Genomic DNA, 20,569 nt, shown 5'->3' with positions numbered 1-20,569 from the left:
GATCCTCCCTGCTCTGTGCATGACATGGGGCAGTGCCCCAACTCCCCAAATGGCCCTGCTCTGAGCCCGACCAGGGGCTGCACCTAGGGATTGGGCCTGCCCTCTGCCACCCGGCAGCAGGTCTAAGCCAGCAGGTCGTTATCTCCCGAGGGGTCCCAGATTGGGAGAGGGCACAGGCCGGGCTGAGGGACCCCCCCCCTCCCTCCCCGAGTGCACAAATTTTTGTGCACCGGGCCTCTAGTCATTACATAAAAGGGTACGGTCTTTTTTTTTTTTTTTTAGTTTTATTCATTTCAAAAGGGCAGGATCCGGCCCGCGGGCCGTAGTTTGCCCACGGCTGCCTTAGGCCATAATGAATCTGAGAAAATATTCCATAATAAAGCAGCCTTCAATATATCTGAGAGAACACAGGCATGGGACAGACCACATGAATATCAGAATTCATAGCAAAAGGAAGCTTTATCCCTGCAACAAATGTGAGAAATATTTCTACAAGAAGTAAAAATTCAATAGTTAGAGAACTCATAAAGGAGAAAATATTTTGTAAATTTCATGAACCTATCTTCAGCCACAAGCCAAATCTCTCAAACATCAGAAAGAATGAAAGAAAGAAAGAAAGAAAGAAAGAAAGAAAGAAAGAAAGAAAGAAAGAAAGAAAGAAAGAAAGAGGGTAATGAGGGGGAAGACTAACGATGGATACTTGGAGCATCCTTTTCCCACAAATCAGGCCTCACTTTACATCAGGGAAGAAGGTGGGAAAACCTTCTGCCAGAATTGACTCTTCATTGTATATAAAATTACTCACACAGGAGAGACCCATGTGAATGTTTACACATGTGAAAAACCCTTCTTATGAAGTCATATCTTACTAAACGTGAGTTCATACATATTGGAGAGTGGGAGGGACTTGTGATACTGAATATAGGAAAAGTTCTGCTAGAAGTCAACCTTTACTCTACGTCAGAACTCACGACACCTTAGAGAACATGGGAAATCTTTCTTCCAGAATAACACCTCTCTATACATCAAGGAAGTGGTGAGGGAAAGAATTCGGACTCGGGGATTATCCATAAGAAAGAAAATCTGTGAGAACATGGATGTGAAAGGGCCTTCAGGAACAGTCAAACCTGCTGCATCAGAAAAGCCACAAATGGAGAAAGGCTATATACATACAATGAGTGCATACAATGAGTGCAGGAGACTTTCATCCAGACAGACAGAATCGCTCGCTGGCTATCAGGGGATTCCTTAAGAAGAAAAACCTTAGCAATGCAAAAAAAAAAAAAAAGTGGGAAATGACCAGATGACAGAATACTGACATAGAAACCCAAGGAAAAAACTGTAGGGAAGCCTTCACCAAGAAGTTATTGGCGCAATTGGTTGAGCATCATCCTGTGCACTCAAAGGTTGCCAATTTGATTCCTGGTCACGGCACATGCCCAGTTTGTGGGCTTGATCCCCGGTAGGGGGTGTGCAGGAGGCAGCGGTCAATGATTCTCTCTCATCATTGATATTTCTATCTCTCTCTCCCTCTCCTTCTCTCTTCTTCTCTGAAATCAATTTTTTAAAAATTTTTTAAAGGCAAAAATAAAAATAAAATGACAATGGAATACAGACGAGAAATATGATAAAAATATAGTATCAATATAAATTTATGATGACTTTAAGTGTAGTTATGGACAGTGCAGCAAGAGAGGGTAGAAAGTGCAAATGAGAAGGCAACTGGGGTAAAATGTTAACATTAAGTGAATCTGGATAAAGGGTTTATAGCTATTCTCTGTGCTACTTTACATTACAGTAGGTCTTCGGGTTACGTCGGGGACCCGCTCCTACGGTACTGGCGCGCGACGTAACGCAATTTTCGCCATAAGTCGGAACCCACCTACATAAGCACCTACGTCACTCACATGGAGCACACACACAGCAGTAATGACGTGAAACAGTAAAAAAAATTTAAAAGACAGATAATTCCTGACCTTTACTTGTGGTAAATAAATAATAAAAAACATAAAGCTCATATGTACATACGTCGAAATGACGGAACTTTTTTTTTATATAAATACTATAAATGGGAGATGGCGACGTAACCACGAAACAACACGCATCGAGTCCGACGTAACCAGAGGACTGCCTGTATTTCTTTAAAAAAGTAATTTTAGCCGAAACCGGTTTGGCTCAGTGGATAGAGTGTCGGCCTGCGGACTGAAAGGTCCCAGGTTCGATTCCGGTCAAGGGCATGTACCTGGGTTGCGGGCACATCCCCAGTAGGGGGTGTGCAGGAGGCAGCTGATCGATGTTTCTCTCCCATCGATGTTTCTAACTTTCTATCTCTCTCCCTTCCTCTCTGTAAAAAATCAATAAAATATATTTTTTAAAAAAAAAGTAATTTTAAAAAAGCCAATCCAGCATGCACTGGTCCCTATCTCCTCAAACAATAAGTATTCGTCTCCCTTTCTCTCTCATCTTCCTTTTCCCTCTTCTCTAGATCATTCTGCTAAGCTTAGAAACATCTTCATGTTCTCAAAAAAAAAAAAAAGGGGGGGGGGGTAACTATCACCCTTGATCCACAGCCACTCTGGACCTACTGAAAGACTTAGCTACTCACACTCTCACCCTCACACACTTTCTCACTTCCCAGCCTGGCCTCTGCCATCACCACACTTAAACTGCTCTTCCTAGTCACCAACCACCACCCAGGCTGCCAACACAGAGGGATCCTTTTCGGTCCTTATGCTCCTTGACTCGCCCATGGCATCTGATAAGGTTGGCCACACCCTCTTCCTTGAAATACCCTCTCTCTTGGCTTTGGAGCAAACACTTGATTTCCCCCTGCCCCTCCGCCCCTCCAGCCTCTTCCATTTCCTCATCCTCTGCCTGACTTGTGATGCTTCTAGCTCCTAAGGGTCTCAGGCCCCTGTGTCTCCCGAGGTGGTCTCATCCATTCCCATGGCTGCCAAACCTTCTCCGTGCTGATGACTCCCAAATTTATTTGTTCAGCCCACAGCTTTGCTCTGAATTCCATATTCATACAGCCCAACTGTCTTGACCTCATGGCTTGCATCTTCTCAAAATTGAACTCTTGGTCTCCCCAAACCCTAAATCTTCTCCCCCACTCTTCAGTAAGTGCCGCTTGAGCTGCCCGCATCACAAAACCCAGGTCATCCATTGGATGTTGAAATGATGAGCAACATTTTTTTCTTTACGCTTTTCAATGGTTTAAACGTTTCCTACGATAAACATATTCTTATGAATTAATCACAATTAAAAGAACCAAAACTTCTTTGAAACCGAACAAAACAAAGATGTGCTTAAACACAATGCTTTATAGTCTCCATATCTGCTCTTAGTTTTAGTTTCATGAATGTCTAAGAGTACCAAAAATATTAATATTAGCTTTATTAATTACCGGAAGTGTTTGGATTTACTGAAGACATCACAGCATCGGCTTCTATCTAGAAAAGAAGAAAGAGTAATAGGGCACATCATTTCATTGCATGTTTTCACAGTGCAAGTTCTTCATCCCTAGGGTGGGGGGACAGGATGTATTTTATGAGAAGCCAGCTGTGTTGAGCCCTGCAGACAAGTAATGCCACAGGACAGCGATAACACTCACTTTACGCTTTCGTCAGTACCTTTCGTTTACCAGACTCTCATCTGCTGCAGACTCTAATGACCCCAAAACTGTACTCCACTGACCAAAAACAGTTTCAGCATGTGAAATCAACCTGGCTGTCACACAGGTAGCACAACCTAATAGGTAGCTTTTCCATTTTACACAAATACAGAAATTGTTACAATGGTTTTATTTTTAATTTTCCCCCGAATTGTAAAAGTAACACATTGAAAATTTAAAAATATAAAAAATTATGAAGAAAATTTTTTTTAAATCCAGCCATCCAATGAAAACCATTGACATTTTAGTCTAACTTTTTTGTCTATGCATTTTAAACATATTTGAGAACACATTGTATATAAAGTTTAGGGACCTGCTTTCACTAAATATTAAAATACAGTATAGCTCGGCCAGAGTGGCTCAAGATTGAACATCGACCTATGAACCAGGAGGTCACGGTTCAATTCCCAGTCGGGGCACATGCCCAGCTTGCAGACTCGATCCCCAATAGGGGGTTTGAAGGAGGCAGCCTATTGATGATTCTTTCTCATCACTGATGTTTCTCTCTCTCTCTCCCTTCCTCTCTGAAATCAATTTTAAAAATATAAAAAAATACAGTATAAACATTATGGAATTAGAATCTTGGCAGCACCTGACAGTATCTCTATCTTGGATAGTATCTCTATCTCTCTATTTAGTTCTTTTGATTTTGATTAATCCATACCCAACACTTTCCTGGTTCCTCTTGCCTCCCCCAGATGGTTTTGACTGCATTTTCTTCATGGCCCCCTGCCTCCCCTTAAATGTTGGTACAGCCCCAATGTTCTACCCTCAAGCTACTGCCCTTCGCAGTCCACATACTCTTCTTGGGCAATGCCATCCAGTCTCCTGTTTTGCACTACCACCTGGAAACTGAGGAGTCTCCAATTTATCTCCACTCCTCACCTCTCCACCCAGTTCAGATTCCTGTATCTAAGAGGCAGCACCATCTGAGAGCAGGTCTTTACCACCATAACCCCGGCACCAGCACAGCATTAAATGAGTGAATGCACTTGGCACCCTCATAGCCTCCTCAAACTCAGGGTGCCCCCATCTGAACGCATTGACTGTTCCCTGAGTCTACTCCCGAATTTTCTTCCTTGGTGGCATCACAACTGCTTCAGTCCTGGGGTCACTCTCTTACCACCACCTTATTCAATCAACCATAAGGGCGCAACTTCTCCCACCACCACAAAGTGCTCCCAGACACTCCCTGTCAGAGGTCTAGCTCTGCTAGTCTATTTTATGTTATTGCTAATCCTCGCCCAAGGATATTTTTTCCCAATGATTCTTAGAGAGTGGAAGGGAGGGAGAGAGGGATAGAGAGGAAGGGAAGGAGAAGGGGGAGGGAGAGAGAGGGAGAAACATTGATGTGAGAGAGACACATCAATTGGTTGCCTCCCGCAAGAGCCCCCAGATCAAACCTGCAACCTAGGTATGTGCCCTCGATCGGGAATCAAACGGGTCACCCTTTGGTGCAGTGGCCGATGCTCTAACCACTGAGCCCACCAGCCCGGCTTAACTCCTTTTAAACAATGCTCAGACTCCTATTACAGTTGCCACTAAACTCAGACCCTCCTCTTGTCCCCTTCACTTTCTGTTCTTCTCCATCTTAGTATTGACCACAGTTTTGTAAGTCTCTCTACATTAAATTGTAAACAGCTTCAAAGTAGGGTCTATGTTTTATTCGCCTTTATATCTCTAGCACAGTGGTTCTCAACCTTCCTAATACCAAGACCCTTTCATACAGTTCCTCATGTTGTGGTGACCCCCAACCATAAAATTATTTTCGATGCTACTTCATAACTGTAGTTTTGCTACTGTTAATGAATCGTCATGTAAATATCTGATATGCAGGATGTATTTTCATTGTTACAAATTGAACATAATTAAAGCATAGTGATTAATCACAAAAACAATATGTAATTATATATGTTTTCCGATGGTCTTAGGCGACCCCTGTGAAAGGGTCGTTCGACCCCCAAAGGGGTTGCGACCCACAGGTTGGCAACCCACAGGTTGAGAACCGCTGCTCGAGCAAGTAGCAAATGCTCTTTTTATTAAGTAGGAACACTTAATAAATTTCATCACGTAAATAATTGCATAAGTGGCCAAAGCCGGTTTGGCTCAGTGGATAGAGCGTCGGCCTGCGGACTGAAAGGTCCCAGGTTCGATTCCGGTCAAGGGCATGTACCTGGGTTGCAGGCACTTCCCCAGTGGGGGATGTGCAGGAGGCACCTGATCGATGTTTCTCTCTCATCGATGTTTCTAACTCTCTATCTCTCTCCCTTCCTCTCTGTAAAAAATCAATAAAATATATTTTAAAAAAAATAATAATTGCATAAGTGTATAAGTGACTTATTACATAAGCATTTTACTGCTTCATAACCTGCATTCAGTAAATATTTGCTCAAAAGCAATACTCAAAAATAAAACCCCAAACCTCAACCCAGTATAAAAGTAAAAACCTGTTAAATTTTACCAAGGGTACACATGAGTGTTACTTCTTTAATAAAACTTCACTGTACAAATGATTAAGTACATAGGTGATTTACTGTATCAGTACTTTACTGTTTAGTAATCTGCAGTCAATAAATATTTCATTAGATTAAAAAATAAAATCCAGCCCTGGCCGGTGTGCTCAGGGGTTAGAGCATCAGCCTGCACACTGAAGGGTGGAGTCAAGGGTTTGATTCCCAGTCAAGGGCATGTGCCTGGGTTGTAGGTTTGATACTTGGCTCAGGTCAGGGCATATGCAGGAGGCAACTGATCGATGTGTCTCCCTCACATCCATGTTTCTCTCTCTCTCTGTCTCCCCCTCCCTCCCTCCTTTCCACTCTCTCTTAAAAAAAAAAAAAAAAACAATGGAAAAAATAGTCTCCAGTGAGGATTAACAACATCAACAACAAAATCCAAAACCTCAATCAAGTTCGAAAATAAAAGCTAACGTCTGTTAAGTGTCATGGAGTGTACATACATACATACGTTACCACATCACTATCATTAAGTTTCCCACTGAGGTTCTAAAATTAAAGCCACCTAAGTAGACACAGGGTGAGAAAGGCAGGAGACCTGATTTCTTTCCAGCTGAACCAGGTTAAACACATTGCTTCAAAGGCTGAGTCTGCTTAGCTCCGTTAAAATTCCAGCTGAAATGCCTGCAGGTAAACAGGAGCGCTGCAGTTTCTGGGAGCCAGCCCTCCTTCTCTGAGCTCTGTAACTAACATCCCCTGGTAGCCGAACCACTGTGAACCCATCTGGGCTATTCAGGGGACCTATTTGTGTCAACACACCATGTTTGCTGTGAAGTTGTGATGCATTTAAGCATAACGAAGGGTGGAGAAGTGGACATCACATGGTCCCTGGCCTCACTGAGCTTGCAATCTGACAGGTAGTGCCACTCATGAGCAACAGTGGGTCAGAGATTGCTGAGTTTGGTCTCACGAGGCTCTGACGGAGAGCAGTTCAGGCAGAGTCCTGAGTGTCCCTCTGCTTGATGACTGCAGTGAAATGTGTTAATCCTGGACAAGGTCTTGTCTCTGATTAATTCCAGTTCAGCAGCGTAACAAGAATTCATTTCTAGAATGTGATGTAATAGGTAAGAGGAGCAGCACAAAGATGGGGGGTGGGAACCCCGCTGATGTGACTCAGTGGTTGAGTGTCGACCTCTGAACCAGGAGGTCATGGCTCAATTCCCAGTCAGGGCACATGCCCGGGTTGCAGGCTTGATCCCCAGTGGGGGGTGTGCAGGAGGCAGCTGATCAATGATTCTCTCTCATCACTGATATTTCTCTCTCTCTCTCTCTCTCTCTCTCTCTCTCTCTCGTCTCCCTTCTTCGCTGAAATCAATAAAAAATATATATATATTTTAAATTTTAAAAAAAAGATTGGGGTGGGGGAGGATAGGAAACTTGCCCTGCTAGAGTAGGAGATTCATTGAAATTCAGCTCAACCCTTATTATTCGTGAATTAATGCAACCTTTCCTGGAGACTAATATCCAACAGAATTTCAAATGTACCTAGGAATTGTACTTCTGGGAATTAATCCCACAGATGTGCATCCACAAGCACAGATATAGATATAAAAGGATGCTCAGAGCAGCAATGTTTGTAGGAACGAAAACAAGGGAAAGAATCTAAATGACCAAAAACAGGAAACTGGCTAATGAAAATACAATGCAACTTTTTTAAAAAAATGTGGTGATGGTGTGTGCTTTTATGTTCAACTATTGATAAGACAAAAAAGAAAGTTATGTTTTCAAAGACTGCTATGCATGTATATGTTGGTCCTGCACAGAAAATCTTGGAATGATACACAAGAAACTTAATAATGGTAACCCCTAAGAGTGGGACCCTCTAGTAGGGAGTGTTAATGTAAACACACACACACACACACACACACACACACACAAAACATTCAAACCTGCAAACAATTTTTGTGAGTTTATTTGAGCCAAACTGTTGACAATTGCTGTGAAGCAGAATCTCCACGTATTGGGATAATGCTCTGGAGAATGACAGCTATTAACCTTGTTTTATATATTACAGTCAAAGGATGAGGGGAAACTTCTAGGATTGGATAAAAAGTAAAACGACAGGCACTTACTTCTTTTACTTAGGTGGGTGTAGGATAGTTAACAGTCAACAATTAACTCAATAACAATGAAGGGATTTGTGGTCTGTGTCCAGGAGCCCTCATGCCTTTGGTTGTGGCCTGAGGGGTCCAGAAAAAGGGAAGTTACAAGTTACCCTGACATTTCACAGGTATGTTATTTTAGATGAAAAAAGAAATACAGTCAAGGTAAAGACTGACCTTTGTCAGGCTTAGGAAGTGAGTACCTACTATAAACTGCTTTTACTTGAAGTTTTAATTTCAGACCATCCTTATGTTAGGTCAGTGGTCAGCAAACTGCGGCTCAGCAAACCGCGGCTCGAGAGCCACATGTGGCTCTTTGGCCCCTTCAGTGTGGCTCTTCCACAAAATACCGACTTCTGCGCATGGTCCACAAAGTTTCAATCGCACTGTACATGCGCGCCCGCACGTGGTATTTTGTGGAAGAGCCACACTCAAGGGGCCAAAGAGCCGCGGTTTGCCGACCACGGCGTTAGGTCTTTGAGTTTGCAAGACCAGGCCTTCCCTGAGCTTGTCAGGTTAGCATGTGGTCTCTTTCTCCTCCACAGGAGAAAGGGGATTTTACATTCATCTTTACACTGTTCTGCACTGTTTGAATTTTTTAGTTGTTCGTGTATTTTTTTTAAAAAAATTGATTTCCAAGAAGGAGAGTGAGAGAGAGAGAGAAACATCAATGATGAGATAGAATCATTGATCGGCTGCCTCCTGCACGCTCACTCCACAGTGGAAATTGAGCCTGCAAGCCAGGCATGTGCCCTGACCGGGAATCCAACCGTGACCCCCTGGTTCATAGGTCAAAGCTTAACCACTGAACCATGCCGGCCGGCCGGGGCCATGTATTACTTTTATAATTTAAACAAACAAAAATATTTTTTAAATTTCAAAACCAACCTGCATGTCACTTCCTCTGTGAATTCCTATTACCAACACCACCCCTGCCAGCCTTCCCTCTTCACACCTTTCTAGCATCTCATATTTATTATAATAATTAGCAGTCTGGTTGTGAGATAGCTTTCCAATTCACCCCTGAATTGGGTTCTGAAGAAAAAAGTAAAATTCAGCACTGGGCACATCTCTGAAACTGCTTAGGAGGCAGCAATTAATTTTATAAACATCATAGGCATAACCATTAGGATCCATTCACCAGTAGGATCGTTCTATTGTCAGCCCCACCCCCAAATAAAGCAAGCTGTACCTTGGAGGGCTTGTATCCAAACAGCATTACAACCGCAACTTTGAAGTCCTCTCTGCTTAGATAGCCTTTGTTATCTTCATCACATGCTTTGAATACCTAAAGAACATTAAATATCTGTAGTTCAGGCCGAAACCGTTTGTTCTATTATTTTTATTACCAGCTTATATTACATTTGAACGTCCAAAATCTAAAACTCGGCCCACCAGTAGGCTCGGAAATGGAGTTTCATTATCCTACTTTTATTTTTTTTTAATATATTTTTATTGATTTTTTTACAGAGAGGAAGGGAGAGGGATAGAGAGTTAGAAACATTGATGAGAGAGAAACATCGATCAGCTGCCTCCTGCACGCCCCCACTGGGGTTATGTCCGCAACCAAGGTACATGCCCTTGACCAGAATCGAACCTGGGACCCTTCAGTCCGCAGGCCCGACGCTCTATCCACTGAGCCAAACCAGTCAGGGCTCATTATCCTACTTTTAATTCTCCAGAAATCTTAATGATTGGGCTAAAATATGCCCCTCCAGAGTTCCAACGACTTAATCGCTAAACTGACACAAGTTAATTCCTTTAGACTCTTAGGATAATTTCAACCCAACATTCGGTCCTAGAATCAGGAAGGTGAGTCAAAGGGGCTTGCTTTGAAAGGCGGAAGGAGAGATGCAGATGACTTAATGGACTGTGTAGCAGGGACGAAAAAGACGGACTAGCAGCCAGAACCCAGGACTGGAGGCCAAGCTGTGCAGCCTTAGGCTCAGTCATTAACAACGTCCCTTTGCACCGCGGCTCGGTCAGACCCAAGTGGGCGTTCCGAATCAAGTTAAAATCCGAGACACTTACTTCCACCCATTTCTTGTGTTCCGAAGGGCTGGCTTCCCACGTGCGTGGCCGGGCCCCGGCGTCGGAGAAAAACATCGCGACGGTCAAAGCAGGGACCTCAGGAGTCAGAGCTGCAGACCACCCGCCGCACACACTGCGGATCTGGAAGCTGAAAGTGGCCGGGCACCTCCAATGTCTTCTCCCATTGGACGGCCCGTCCCGCAGTTCTATTGGCCAAACGCTTTGTTTATAACGTTTCCCCGGAGCAGCCTATGGCGGAGAGGCTCCCGGGCCCGCCCCCGGCGCTAGGCCCCGCCCAGTCTGGCCCCCTTAACTCCGCGCGCGCCGCTGGGGAGTAGCTCACCCGGTGCTGATTCAATGATTCTTCTCATTCTCGGCCCTCACACCTCGCAATAAATGACTGTTGGTAATTTTGATCTACAGCATTGTGCTAACTATCACGAGACACAAAAGGAGTGTGAACAAAGCATAGTAGGAACGAAACAAAAAGAACCAAGTCTAGGATTCGCGTGCACATCAGCAAGTCACTGGGGTCGAGCCCGCCGGGATCAGTGGTGCCCTCTCGGTAGCCCCAGCACCCAGCACGAGGCCCGGCGCAAAGCAGACGAACCGAGTGAACCCTGAGCACATTTACGCAAGTCACTTCATTCAGTCCCCAGGCGGAGGAGCTTGATATGAAAGAAACCGCGAGAATAAGTAGCATAAACAGCACTGACCCCAAATTCCAGAGCAAACATCCTTATTAAAGACAAGGAATGTGGAGAGGGTTGCGTTTTGCAAAGGCGTTTATCTTAGATCCTTTTCTTCTGGCAAATCAGAAAGATTAAAAACCACACACACACACACACACACACACACAGGCACACAAGCACGGCATTCGAGCCCGAGTTTCAACTAAGAAACAGTCATTCGAGTCCCAGTCCGAGGGGAGCTCATTTAACTTTTTATTTCACAACAGGTTTTACAATGTACGCCCCAGGCAAGCCCGCTTCTCCCGGGGGACAGGTCTCAGCCCTCAGCTGCCTCGAACCTCAGCTGGTCCTCTCTCTGCCTTTGAACATCTATCCACCACCACCACCACCAGCAGCAGCCTCCAGCCCTGGGAGCCTGAGGCTGTCCGTGAGAATCCTTGTAAATAGGACGAGCTTTGCTAATTAAGATAGAGGGAGGTAACAATTCTTTTTCTCCCTCCGATTTTTTGTTTTTGTTTGAGGGAGTGGCCAGGAGGTGAGCGAAGACTAGGCAGCCAGGTCTCCCTCGCCTCCTCCTGGGAGAGCTCCAGGCAGCCCCTCTGGACACGGCGGTCTTTAGGACCCAGCGGCGGGCGTCCCGGAAGTGGAAGGGGCCGAGCCGCAGCCGCGAGGTGCGCGCTGGTCCCGTAGAGTTTGAACGGCGCGCAGGCGCCGGCGGCCGTGGCGGGGCGGGAACGAGTGGCCGCGGGCTCGGGAGCCTCTGGACGCTGCCGGCGCTGGACCTGCGATCCTGCTCTGTCCGGCCGGGTCGCGGTGCGCGGGCCGCTCGGATCCCGGGAAGACGTGAGTGCTCGGCGGGGCTGGAAGCGGAGCATCCCGTAAAGACACGAGGTAGGGCCCCTGCAGGGCCTCGACTTCCTCCAGTAACTGTACCTCTTGGGCGCGAGCGGCAGGCGCTGCGACCCGAGTCCTGCGGGGGGGGCCCCCCCGCGCGCGGGTTCTTGTCCCCCCGCTCCACGGAGTGCGTGGGTGGTCTCGGCTGTTAGGGGTGACAGCTGGGCACGTGGCGCGCGCGTTCCCCCGACACCAGGCATGTAACCCTTCTGGGCTCAGTTTCTCCACAAATGGGACCCGTCGTGGTACTCGGCGTAGACGTGTGAGAGGGAAGTGAGTTAGTCCCTGGTGAGGCGCTGCGGATTGTGCCTGGCCCGAGGTAAGCGCGCAGAAAAGTCAGCAGCTGTCATTACTTCCCAAACGTACCCCGAACCCCCTCGCTCCATCCCCACCGCCTGCATCAGTCTGCATCCCGAGCCCATGCGGCTGCCCCTTCAGTTCGACTTCCGTCTCCCTCCAAACCATTCCCCACCCAGACTTGCAAGGAACGGAATACTTTTTAAGGGGTCAGTTGGACCAAGGAGCTCCCCTGCTTATTAAAACCCTCCCAGTGGCGCCCCTTTGTTCTTAGAATAAAATCCGGTGTCTTGAGCACGCCTTGCTCCTCCCTTTCCCCACCCCCTTCACCCTGGGCCATTGTATTCCTTGCCCAAGTCCTTCCCTCTGCTCTTGCATTGATTACAGCCTCGTTCCCGCCTCCTGGCCTTTGCAGGTTGGGTTTCCTTTCCTTGGAATACCGCTTCACCCCACCCCCGCGGGTTCCTCTCATCCCTCAGGTCTCACTTAAATATTGCTTGTTCAGAGTGTTCCAGAGAAAGGACAGCCCTGATTCTGTCTCATGCCTGTAATATGTAAGGAATGCCTGTAAAGATACCTTGGGTGTTTTTTTGTTTGTTTATTTTTGTGTTGGTCTGTTTCTTTCCCCCTGAAGTATTAGTCCTCCGAGGGCAGAACCCGTCTGTATGTGGTTAACTTTTAATTCCCAGTGCTTGGCACATAGCAGCTGTTCAGTAAGTATTTGTTGAATGAATGAACTCTGGGAGGTAGGTATGGTACCCCTTTTACAGAGGAGGAAACTGAGGTTCAGCAGTTAAGGAACCTGTATGAGTGCACCTTGACCACCTGGCAATGACTGGATTTGAAATCGGGACCCATGTTTGTCCACTGCTGGCCACACCCGGCCTCAATTGAGGAGCCTCACTCCCAGACCCTCCTGATGATCTGCAGGATCCATAAAGAGAAGCAGCTGGAAGCATTACAGAGTTCCCCCAGCTGGTTGGAGGCGGGAGGGGGGGAGGAAGAGCTAGCAGCTTTAAGAGGAGTACTCATTTGCGTCCACAAATTGTTTAAATCCTTAATATAAAAGCTCTAACATTTCAAGTTGGCAGTTGGTGGGAGAATGTCTTTAGATTTTCATCCTCCTTGGCATCAGTTTTCCTCTTGTCAGATAAAGAAAGTAGAAATTACCCAGTGTGGTTCACAAAGTAAAAGTGTTTTGCTTCAGTACAAGTTCTTTCTCTGCAGGTTTTAGCAGTTCGATTTAGGGCCAGGCCAGTAAGATAATTATGAAGTTAGCTGGGTCCTCATGGAAGTACTTCTAGATAATGTATAGACAGAATAGATCACTGTCTCTTTTTTTCTTTATTGATTAAGGTATTACATATGTCTCCTTATCTCCCCATTGTCCCCTACCCCCCTCCCACTCATGCCCTCACCCCCCTGATGTCTGTGTTCATTGGTTAGGCCTATATGCATGCATACAAGTCCTTTGGTTGATCTCTACCCCTTACCCTCACCCTCCCCTACCTTCCCTCTGAGGTTTGACAGATCATTGAGGGCTTTAAGATTATGGTAAGTCGCTTATCTTTGGGGAAGTAAGAAATAATCACTAAAGTCCTCTGGGCTCCATGCTTCAGTGAGGAATAGCTGTGTAAGTTCCAATTTGACTGTAAAAAAATTTAAGCATGCTTAGAATTACTCCTGAAATTCCTTAAATTGGCCTTAATCCCAGCGACCAGTTGGAAGCTTCAGGGTCAACAATGAACATTTTTGTTTTGTTTTGGGCTTTGGCTCAACCCCCATCTAAGAACGAGGTCTAGATTGAAAGACTAGGGGAGAGGAGAGAGGGTGACCAGGATTTTTGCTGTCGCTTTCTTTGCCAAATTCCATAGCCGATCCTGGTAATGTGCCTGAGAACACCTGCAAAGCTGTTCAGTTTGCTGTCAAATGCTCTTTTTCTTTTTCCTGGGCGTGATTAAGTCCATGATGATGTTGGTTACGGGGCTTAGCATCTGGTAGGTGTCAGTGCGCTGTATGTGTTCCAGTCGCTCACAGGACAGGAACTTCAAGAGCAGTAGAGGTAGTTTGCCAGTGGCCTGGGGAATGGGAAATAACGATATTTCCACCTTTCATTTCCAGAAGTATCATGTCTCAGGAAGGTGATTATGGGAGATGGACGATATCCAGCAGTGATGAAAGTGAGGAGGAGAAGCCCAAACCGGACAAGCCGTCTACCTCTCTCCTCCACGCTGGGCAGGAAGCAGCCTGTGAGCCAAGGTACACCTGTTCCGAGGCTCGGAAAGCCGCCCACAGGAGGAAGGTGTCACCCCTGAAATTCAGCAACACAGATGGGGTTTCAGAAGTTTCACCTCCCAAGAAGCAGAAGAGTGGTTCCCAGGAAGACCTGGGCTGGTGTCTCTCCAGCAGTGACGATGAGCTGCCACCAGAGACGCAGCTGACGGCAGCTGAGAAAGTGGCCCCCAAAGAGGAGAAAGGCCTCTCCCCTCCCACACAAAGTGCCGCCCCAAGGGCTGGAAGTCATGGCCCTCCTGCCCGCCCCACGCTCACAGAGGTCGAAGACGAGTACGAAACGTCTGGGGAAGGCCAGGACATTTGGGACATGCTGGATAAAGGGAACCCCTTCCAATTCTACCTCACTAGAGTCTCAGGAATCAAGCCAAAGTATAACTCTGGAGCCCTCCACATCAAGGGTAAGTACGGGGTGCTGGTGTCCGGAGTCACGTGAGAGGGCCCCTCGGGTGAAAGCACAAGGTTAGCTAGAATGGTCTCCAAGATCATCATGGACTTAATCACTCCCAGGAAACGGAAAAAGAGCATTTGACAGCAAATGCAGGGAGTTGACAGCAAACTGTTCACTTAGACAGTGGTCGGCAAACTGCGGCTCGGGAGCCACATGCGGCTCTTTGGCCCCTTGAGTGTGGCTCTTCCACAAAATACCGACTTCTGCTCATGGGCCACGAAGTTTCAATCGCACTGTACATGCGTGCCCGCACGTGGTATTTTGTGGAAGAGCCACACTCAAGGGGCCAAAGAGCCGCAGTTTGCCGACCACGGACTTAGGCGATCAGAGGATGTTTCTCAGGCCCTGTAGAGCAATGCTTTGGAATATTTAGTGCAATGTTTAAAATTGTTTTTAACTGTTAACTTAGAGATCAAACTTGATCAGTAACACTTTACTAATGAAGTAGCAAATACTTGACAACAGCAGTTCTCTTTGGTCCCTGGATCAGCAGTATCAGCATCCCCTAAAACCTGTTATAAATGCATGTTCCCGGCCCCACCCGGATTCCCTGGGAGCAAGGCTCTGCAGCCTGTTGTAACTAACCCCGTAGGGAATACGAATGCCCAGTCAAGTTTGAGAACTGCTACTTGGAACCCTGGTTTTGGTTTCCGGTAAAGAAGCAAAAAGACAATGCCAGAATGCAAATAGGTGTTCCCGTTCTGAACCAAAAGATTGCCTTTGGTTGCTTTGATTATTCCCTGAGGTGCGTGTGTCATATTGTTCTATACATGTATTTGGTCTTCATCCCTGGCTATATTTGGTTTTTGTCCTAGGGTAACTCCAAAGTAATTAAAGGCCAAAGAAGTGTGTTTTGTCATTCATAACAAGCCCCTTTCAGCCACACCTGGGTTTATGTTAATGAGGTGACTTTTGGAAAGCCCCTAAGAATGGGGGCTGGTTGCCCAGTGAACCAACCATGTGATCAGAGTTGGGACTTTCAGCCTCATCCTTCACCTCCAGGGAGAGGAGCAGGACTGGAGGTTGAGTTAATCACTACTGGCCATGATTTCATCACTCCAGCCTATGTATCTCTTCCACCTGGCTGTTCCCAAGTTGTATCCTTTTATAATAAACCAGGAATCTAGTAAGCAAAGTTCCTTCCTGACTTCTGGGAGACTTTTCAGCAAATTATCGAACCTGAGGAGGGGATCATGGGAACCCTCAAGTTATAGTCAGAAGTACAGGAGGTCTGGACTTGTGATTGGCATCTGAGGTGGGGGCAGTCCTGTAGGACTGAGTCCTTCACCTATGGGATCTGATGCTAACTCCACAGCATCAGTAGGGTGTCCACAGCTTAGAGCTGTGGGTGCCTCTGTCCTTGCCTTCACAGAAAGTGAGTTAGTCCTGGGTTGGGGAGCTTACTTGGTAGGGACTTGAGGGAGTACATGAGGGTGGTAAAAGTTCAGAGATCTGAAAAGAAGGACAGCATGCATCATTATTGTCCTTATTGTCAGCTTCTAAAACTGACCGCTCATCCAGTATCGACGTTGTAGCTTTTTAATTTTGCATTGTATTTTATTTATTTATTTTTAAAAATATTTTATTGATTTTTTACAGAGAGGAAGGGAGAGGGACAGAGAGTCAGAAACATCGATGAGAGGGAAACGTCGATCAGCCGCCTCCCCACCAGGGACGTGCCCACAACCAAGGCACATGCCCGTGACCGGAATCAAACCCGGGACCCCTCAGTCCGCAGGCCGACGCCCCATCCACTGAGCCAAACCAGTCAGGGCAAATTTTGCACTGTATTTTATTAAAGAATACATAATAAGTATTAGCAAACAGCGCAGGGAAATTTTCTCTTGAACGTTAGGGAACTAAAGCCTAGCTTTGTAGTAATTTTTCAGTTCACAGTTTTCTAAGCTAATTTTTTGAGCATCAGTGACGATTAAGTCAGTTGTGATTATTATTGCTAGAAAATGTCTTTCAAAATATGAATTATGTTTAAATGTTTGATCTTCACAGATATTTTATCTCCTCTATTTGGGACACTTGTATCTTCAGCACAGGTGAGTTTGCGATTGTTTTTTTGGATGAAAGGGGACAGATAATTAAACAACTCCATGAGAAAATAGGAGTGAGCCCTGTGCAGGGTCCCCGAGATGGAAGGGGGATGCCACTACCAGTGGGCTCCTGGCTCTGGATGGGGCTACAGGGACTGGCTAAGAAGTCACTTTGAAAAAAATTTCAGCCCCAGGGACTTGGTTTGGGAACACTGATAATCTCATGGCACTCTGGTGCGACCCCCAAAGAGCTGTGGGTGGAGAGGTGAAAGCCAAGTCAAGTCTGATTGAGAAAAGTAAGACATCTCCTGCACCTACCCAACAAAAGTGACTAAAAGTATGGCTGCTTCTTTCTGCATGTGTGGTTGCTCCTGCCCCACAGAGCTGGTCCCTGTGTGTTGACAAATCACTTTAATGCTCCAGAGTGTCCAGTAAATGGTCAGGAAAAAGGTCACTTCCCTGGAGAAAGCAAAGCTTTCTGCGCCTTTCATGTTTGGCTTGGCCTCCAGATAAAACCTCGGGGGGATCGAGTCACTCTGTCCAGGAGGGTGGAGGACCACTCAGGTGTGGGGAGGAGCCCCCCTGGGTAAGTCCAGTCCAGACCCTGGGGGTTCAGCTGTAATCGTAAGCCTAGTGAACGTCCAGTCCCAAATGCCTGTTTGCAAGACTAGCTCCTAAGTTAGGCTGAAAGTGGATGGTCTCTTCTAAAAGTCCTTTTTTTAATCACCAAGGGGGAAAGGGACACATTTATAAGCCCTTTTGTTTAAATTAATCAGAGATCCCTCAGAAATAGCAAATACAAACGCCGCCAAGCACGCAGACATAATTGCCCTCGAACCTGCTTTCTCATAGGCTCCTCCATTGATTCAGACCCCCCTGAGCCATGCGTTCCCTTCAAGGCGTATCGCAGGTTGGTTTATGAGTATTGTGGCAGAACTGTCTGGGCTTATAAATAAAACATGTAGTTCATCATTATTTTAGAGTTTCTTTCAATCAAGTAACCACCCAGCTCTCCGTATAGACTGCCTGGCTAAGTCCCCCGTGACTGACTGGCTTTTCTTTCCCCCCATCTAGTTTAACTACTGTTTTGACGTGGACTGGCTCGTAAGACAGTATCCACAAGAGTTCAGGTGAGTCCCCGGGACGATAGATGGCATTAAAACACAAGATCTGTGCTTCTCAGGCAGCTGCCGGCCATCTTTATTGAACATCTTTTGAAACCATCCAGATCATACAAACACTGGGAAAACAGCATTTTTTTTTTTTCTATTCTAGCTAATCACCTGTATTCCTTATACAGATTTGACCATTTTCCTCCATTTCTCTGTCCAAAAGTAGATCAGGACAACTTCCATCCCACATAAGAGAACTTTGTGTCCAGTGTTAGAGTGAAGGAAAAGAGTGCTGCCCTGTCCCCTCCCCCCACTGCCCAGCCCACCCATGGCCAGCGTGCCAGGCATTACTTGGCACATCAACACTGTTCTGAGAATCACTTCCTAAATGATTCTCCTTGTAGTTTGAGTTAATAAAGGGGTCCCAGGGCCTTCCCTTACTCAGGTGATGAAGGTGATGGGTTTCAGCCTGTCTCCTGGAGTTCCTCAGCCTGGGGTCCAGCAATACAGACTGAACAGCATCGCACAGTGACGTGCGCCATCCTGGTTTCTAACACATTTACACGGCAGGCTCCATAACAGCAAGTGAGGCCGAGGAATGCACACGCAGGAAGAATGATTGTCAGGTCCTCAGAGTCCTGGGTTCGTTTAGGAACCAGATGGTGGAAATCATTAACAGTAGATGAAAGGCCATTGAAATTTCCCAGGGCGCTGGCACTCAAGGGCTTGTATTTGGCCTGTGACCCATAGCATTCATTTTAGCTGCATGTGACAGAAAACCCAAAATAACAGCAGCTTAAACAAGAAAGAAAAAATTTTTCCAACCTAAGAAGTCCACGAGGTAGACATTTAAGAGCCTGGATTGGGGGCCGTCATGGTTCTCAGAGAATTAGCCTTTCTGTCTTTCTGTCCTGCTGCCCCCACATGTGACTTTAGTTCTGAGTCACCTTGCGGTCCAGGATGGCACCTGGAGCTCCGGATCCCCGGTCTGTGTTCCAGGTGGCAGGAAGGAGAAAGGGGAGAAGGATGAGAGGGCCACATCCCAGCCGGGCCCCCTCTGAGCAGCCTTCCTGAAGTCCCACCGAACACCTGCTTATATTTCATTGAGCGGCAGTCACAGGACGATGACTGGCTCTGAAAGAGGCTGTAAATGAGGTTTTGCTGAGCACACCCTGTCTGACTACGGGCGGGATTTGTTAGGAAAGGAGAGAACGGACATCAGGAGGCAGTGAGCCATCTGCATGGGCTCCTGGCCGTAGATGTCCCTGTTAGTTGCACCGGCACCTTTTCGTTATTCGTCCCTTTGCTTCTCAAAGACCTTGAAATCGAATTGCCACACCTTTCAAGTGTTGCCAAAGTATAGACCACAACTCCTTGTGTATCTGTTACGGGTTGAGTTGTCTCACCCCAACAAGGATCTGTTGGAGTTCCAACCCCCCCGTCCCTCAGAATGTGACTTATTTGGAAGTAGCTTTTTGGGGGGATAATCAAATCAAAATGAGGTCATTAAGGGGCGTCTTACTCTAATGTGACTGGTGTCCTCATAAGAAAGAGAAATTTGGACACAGACACAGGGAGAACACCGCCAGGAGCTAGGACAGGCCTGAAGCAGGCCCTTCCCTCCCAGCCCCACAGGGAACCAACCCTGCTGACACCTTGCTCTCAGCCTTCTTGTTTCCGGAACCAAGAGACAAGTCCTGCTTCTAAGCCCCCGGGTTTGTGGTACTTTATTAACCCCCCCACCCCCAACAAACTTGTCCGGTACCCCCTGGACTCTCATAACTGATCGGGGACGGAAGAGTCCTGCCTTCCCACACCCACTCGCTGCTCAGTGCTCCTGGGGAACGCCGGCCATCAGGAGCTGTAAGGAGGAGGAAGGACCTAGATGTCAAGTTAAGGCAACATCCGGAATTTACAGAGAGAAATTCTGATCTTGGAGATTGTACTGCCTTATGTCGTCATTCAGATACTGCCATAGAGGGGCTTTCCAGAAAAACACCAACGGGAGATACAGTACAGTTAGCTCAAGAGGGAGAGAACAAGTTCTCCCTCCACGTTTTGTTTCTACCTTGGGCTGCCAGTGGACTGGATGAGGCCCCCCACATTGGAGTCCACCCATTCAAAGGCCCATCTCATCCAGAAACACCCTCACAGACACACCCAGAAATGATGTTTTATATGAACACCCCTTGGCCCAGTCAAGTTGACACATAAAATGAACCATCACAGCCTTTTTGTGGCGGTTTATGGAACCAATAAATTTGAAGGAGTTAATGCAGATTTCAACTTCTGTCAGTAATGGTTAATCTCTTTGTTTTTAAGAAAGTCCTTATGATCTGATAACAGTAGTTATTTCTAGGTGGTAGCTGTTTGAGTTCCTCTTACCTTGTTCTCTGTCTTGTTTTTCTAGTTGTAAAATAGAAAAAAGTTGCGAAGGTGTGGTTTCTTAGTTTTATTTGAACTAACA

General features: G+C 46.4%; 2 protein-coding genes across 6 annotated transcripts in view; one reads left to right on the top strand and one right to left on the bottom strand.

The window, feature by feature from the left end:
- EFCAB11 (EF-hand calcium binding domain 11) overlaps positions 1–10,492 on the bottom strand; it is a 137,877-nt gene extending 127,385 nt beyond the window's left edge. For all 3 annotated transcript variants that reach the window (XM_059688330.1, XM_059688320.1, XM_059688339.1), the window contains exons 1-3: positions 10,320–10,492; positions 9,481–9,576; positions 3,407–3,452 (exon numbers count right to left, since the gene is read on the bottom strand). In XM_059688330.1, the coding sequence (XP_059544313.1) occupies positions 3,407–3,452; positions 9,481–9,576; positions 10,320–10,394 (217 nt within the window). In that variant the 5' untranslated portion in view covers positions 10,395–10,492. The remainder of the gene's footprint in view (positions 1–3,406; positions 3,453–9,480; positions 9,577–10,319) is intronic.
- A 1,196-nt stretch (positions 10,493–11,688) lies between these two features.
- Positions 11,689–20,569, top strand: part of TDP1 (tyrosyl-DNA phosphodiesterase 1) — a 53,203-nt gene continuing 44,322 nt past the window's right edge. For 2 of the 3 annotated variants that reach the window (XR_009451896.1, XM_059688301.1), the window contains exons 1-4: positions 11,689–11,902; positions 14,324–14,895; positions 16,953–16,996; positions 18,065–18,120. Coding sequence is in view for 2 of the 3 variants with exons in the window: in XM_059688301.1 (XP_059544284.1) it covers positions 14,331–14,895; positions 16,953–16,996; positions 18,065–18,120 (665 nt within the window). In the remaining variant the exon portion in view is untranslated. The remainder of the gene's footprint in view (positions 11,903–14,323; positions 14,896–16,952; positions 16,997–18,064; positions 18,121–20,569) is intronic. The other variant, XM_059688292.1, reaches the window with a different exon arrangement.

The sequence above is a fragment of the Myotis daubentonii genome, chromosome 1 (assembly GCF_963259705.1).
Source record: "Myotis daubentonii chromosome 1, mMyoDau2.1, whole genome shotgun sequence".
Classification (NCBI taxonomy): Eukaryota; Metazoa; Chordata; class Mammalia; order Chiroptera; family Vespertilionidae; genus Myotis; species Myotis daubentonii.
The sequence above is the reverse complement of the archived record's forward strand: the minus strand, read 5'-3'. Positions and strand labels throughout refer to the sequence as shown.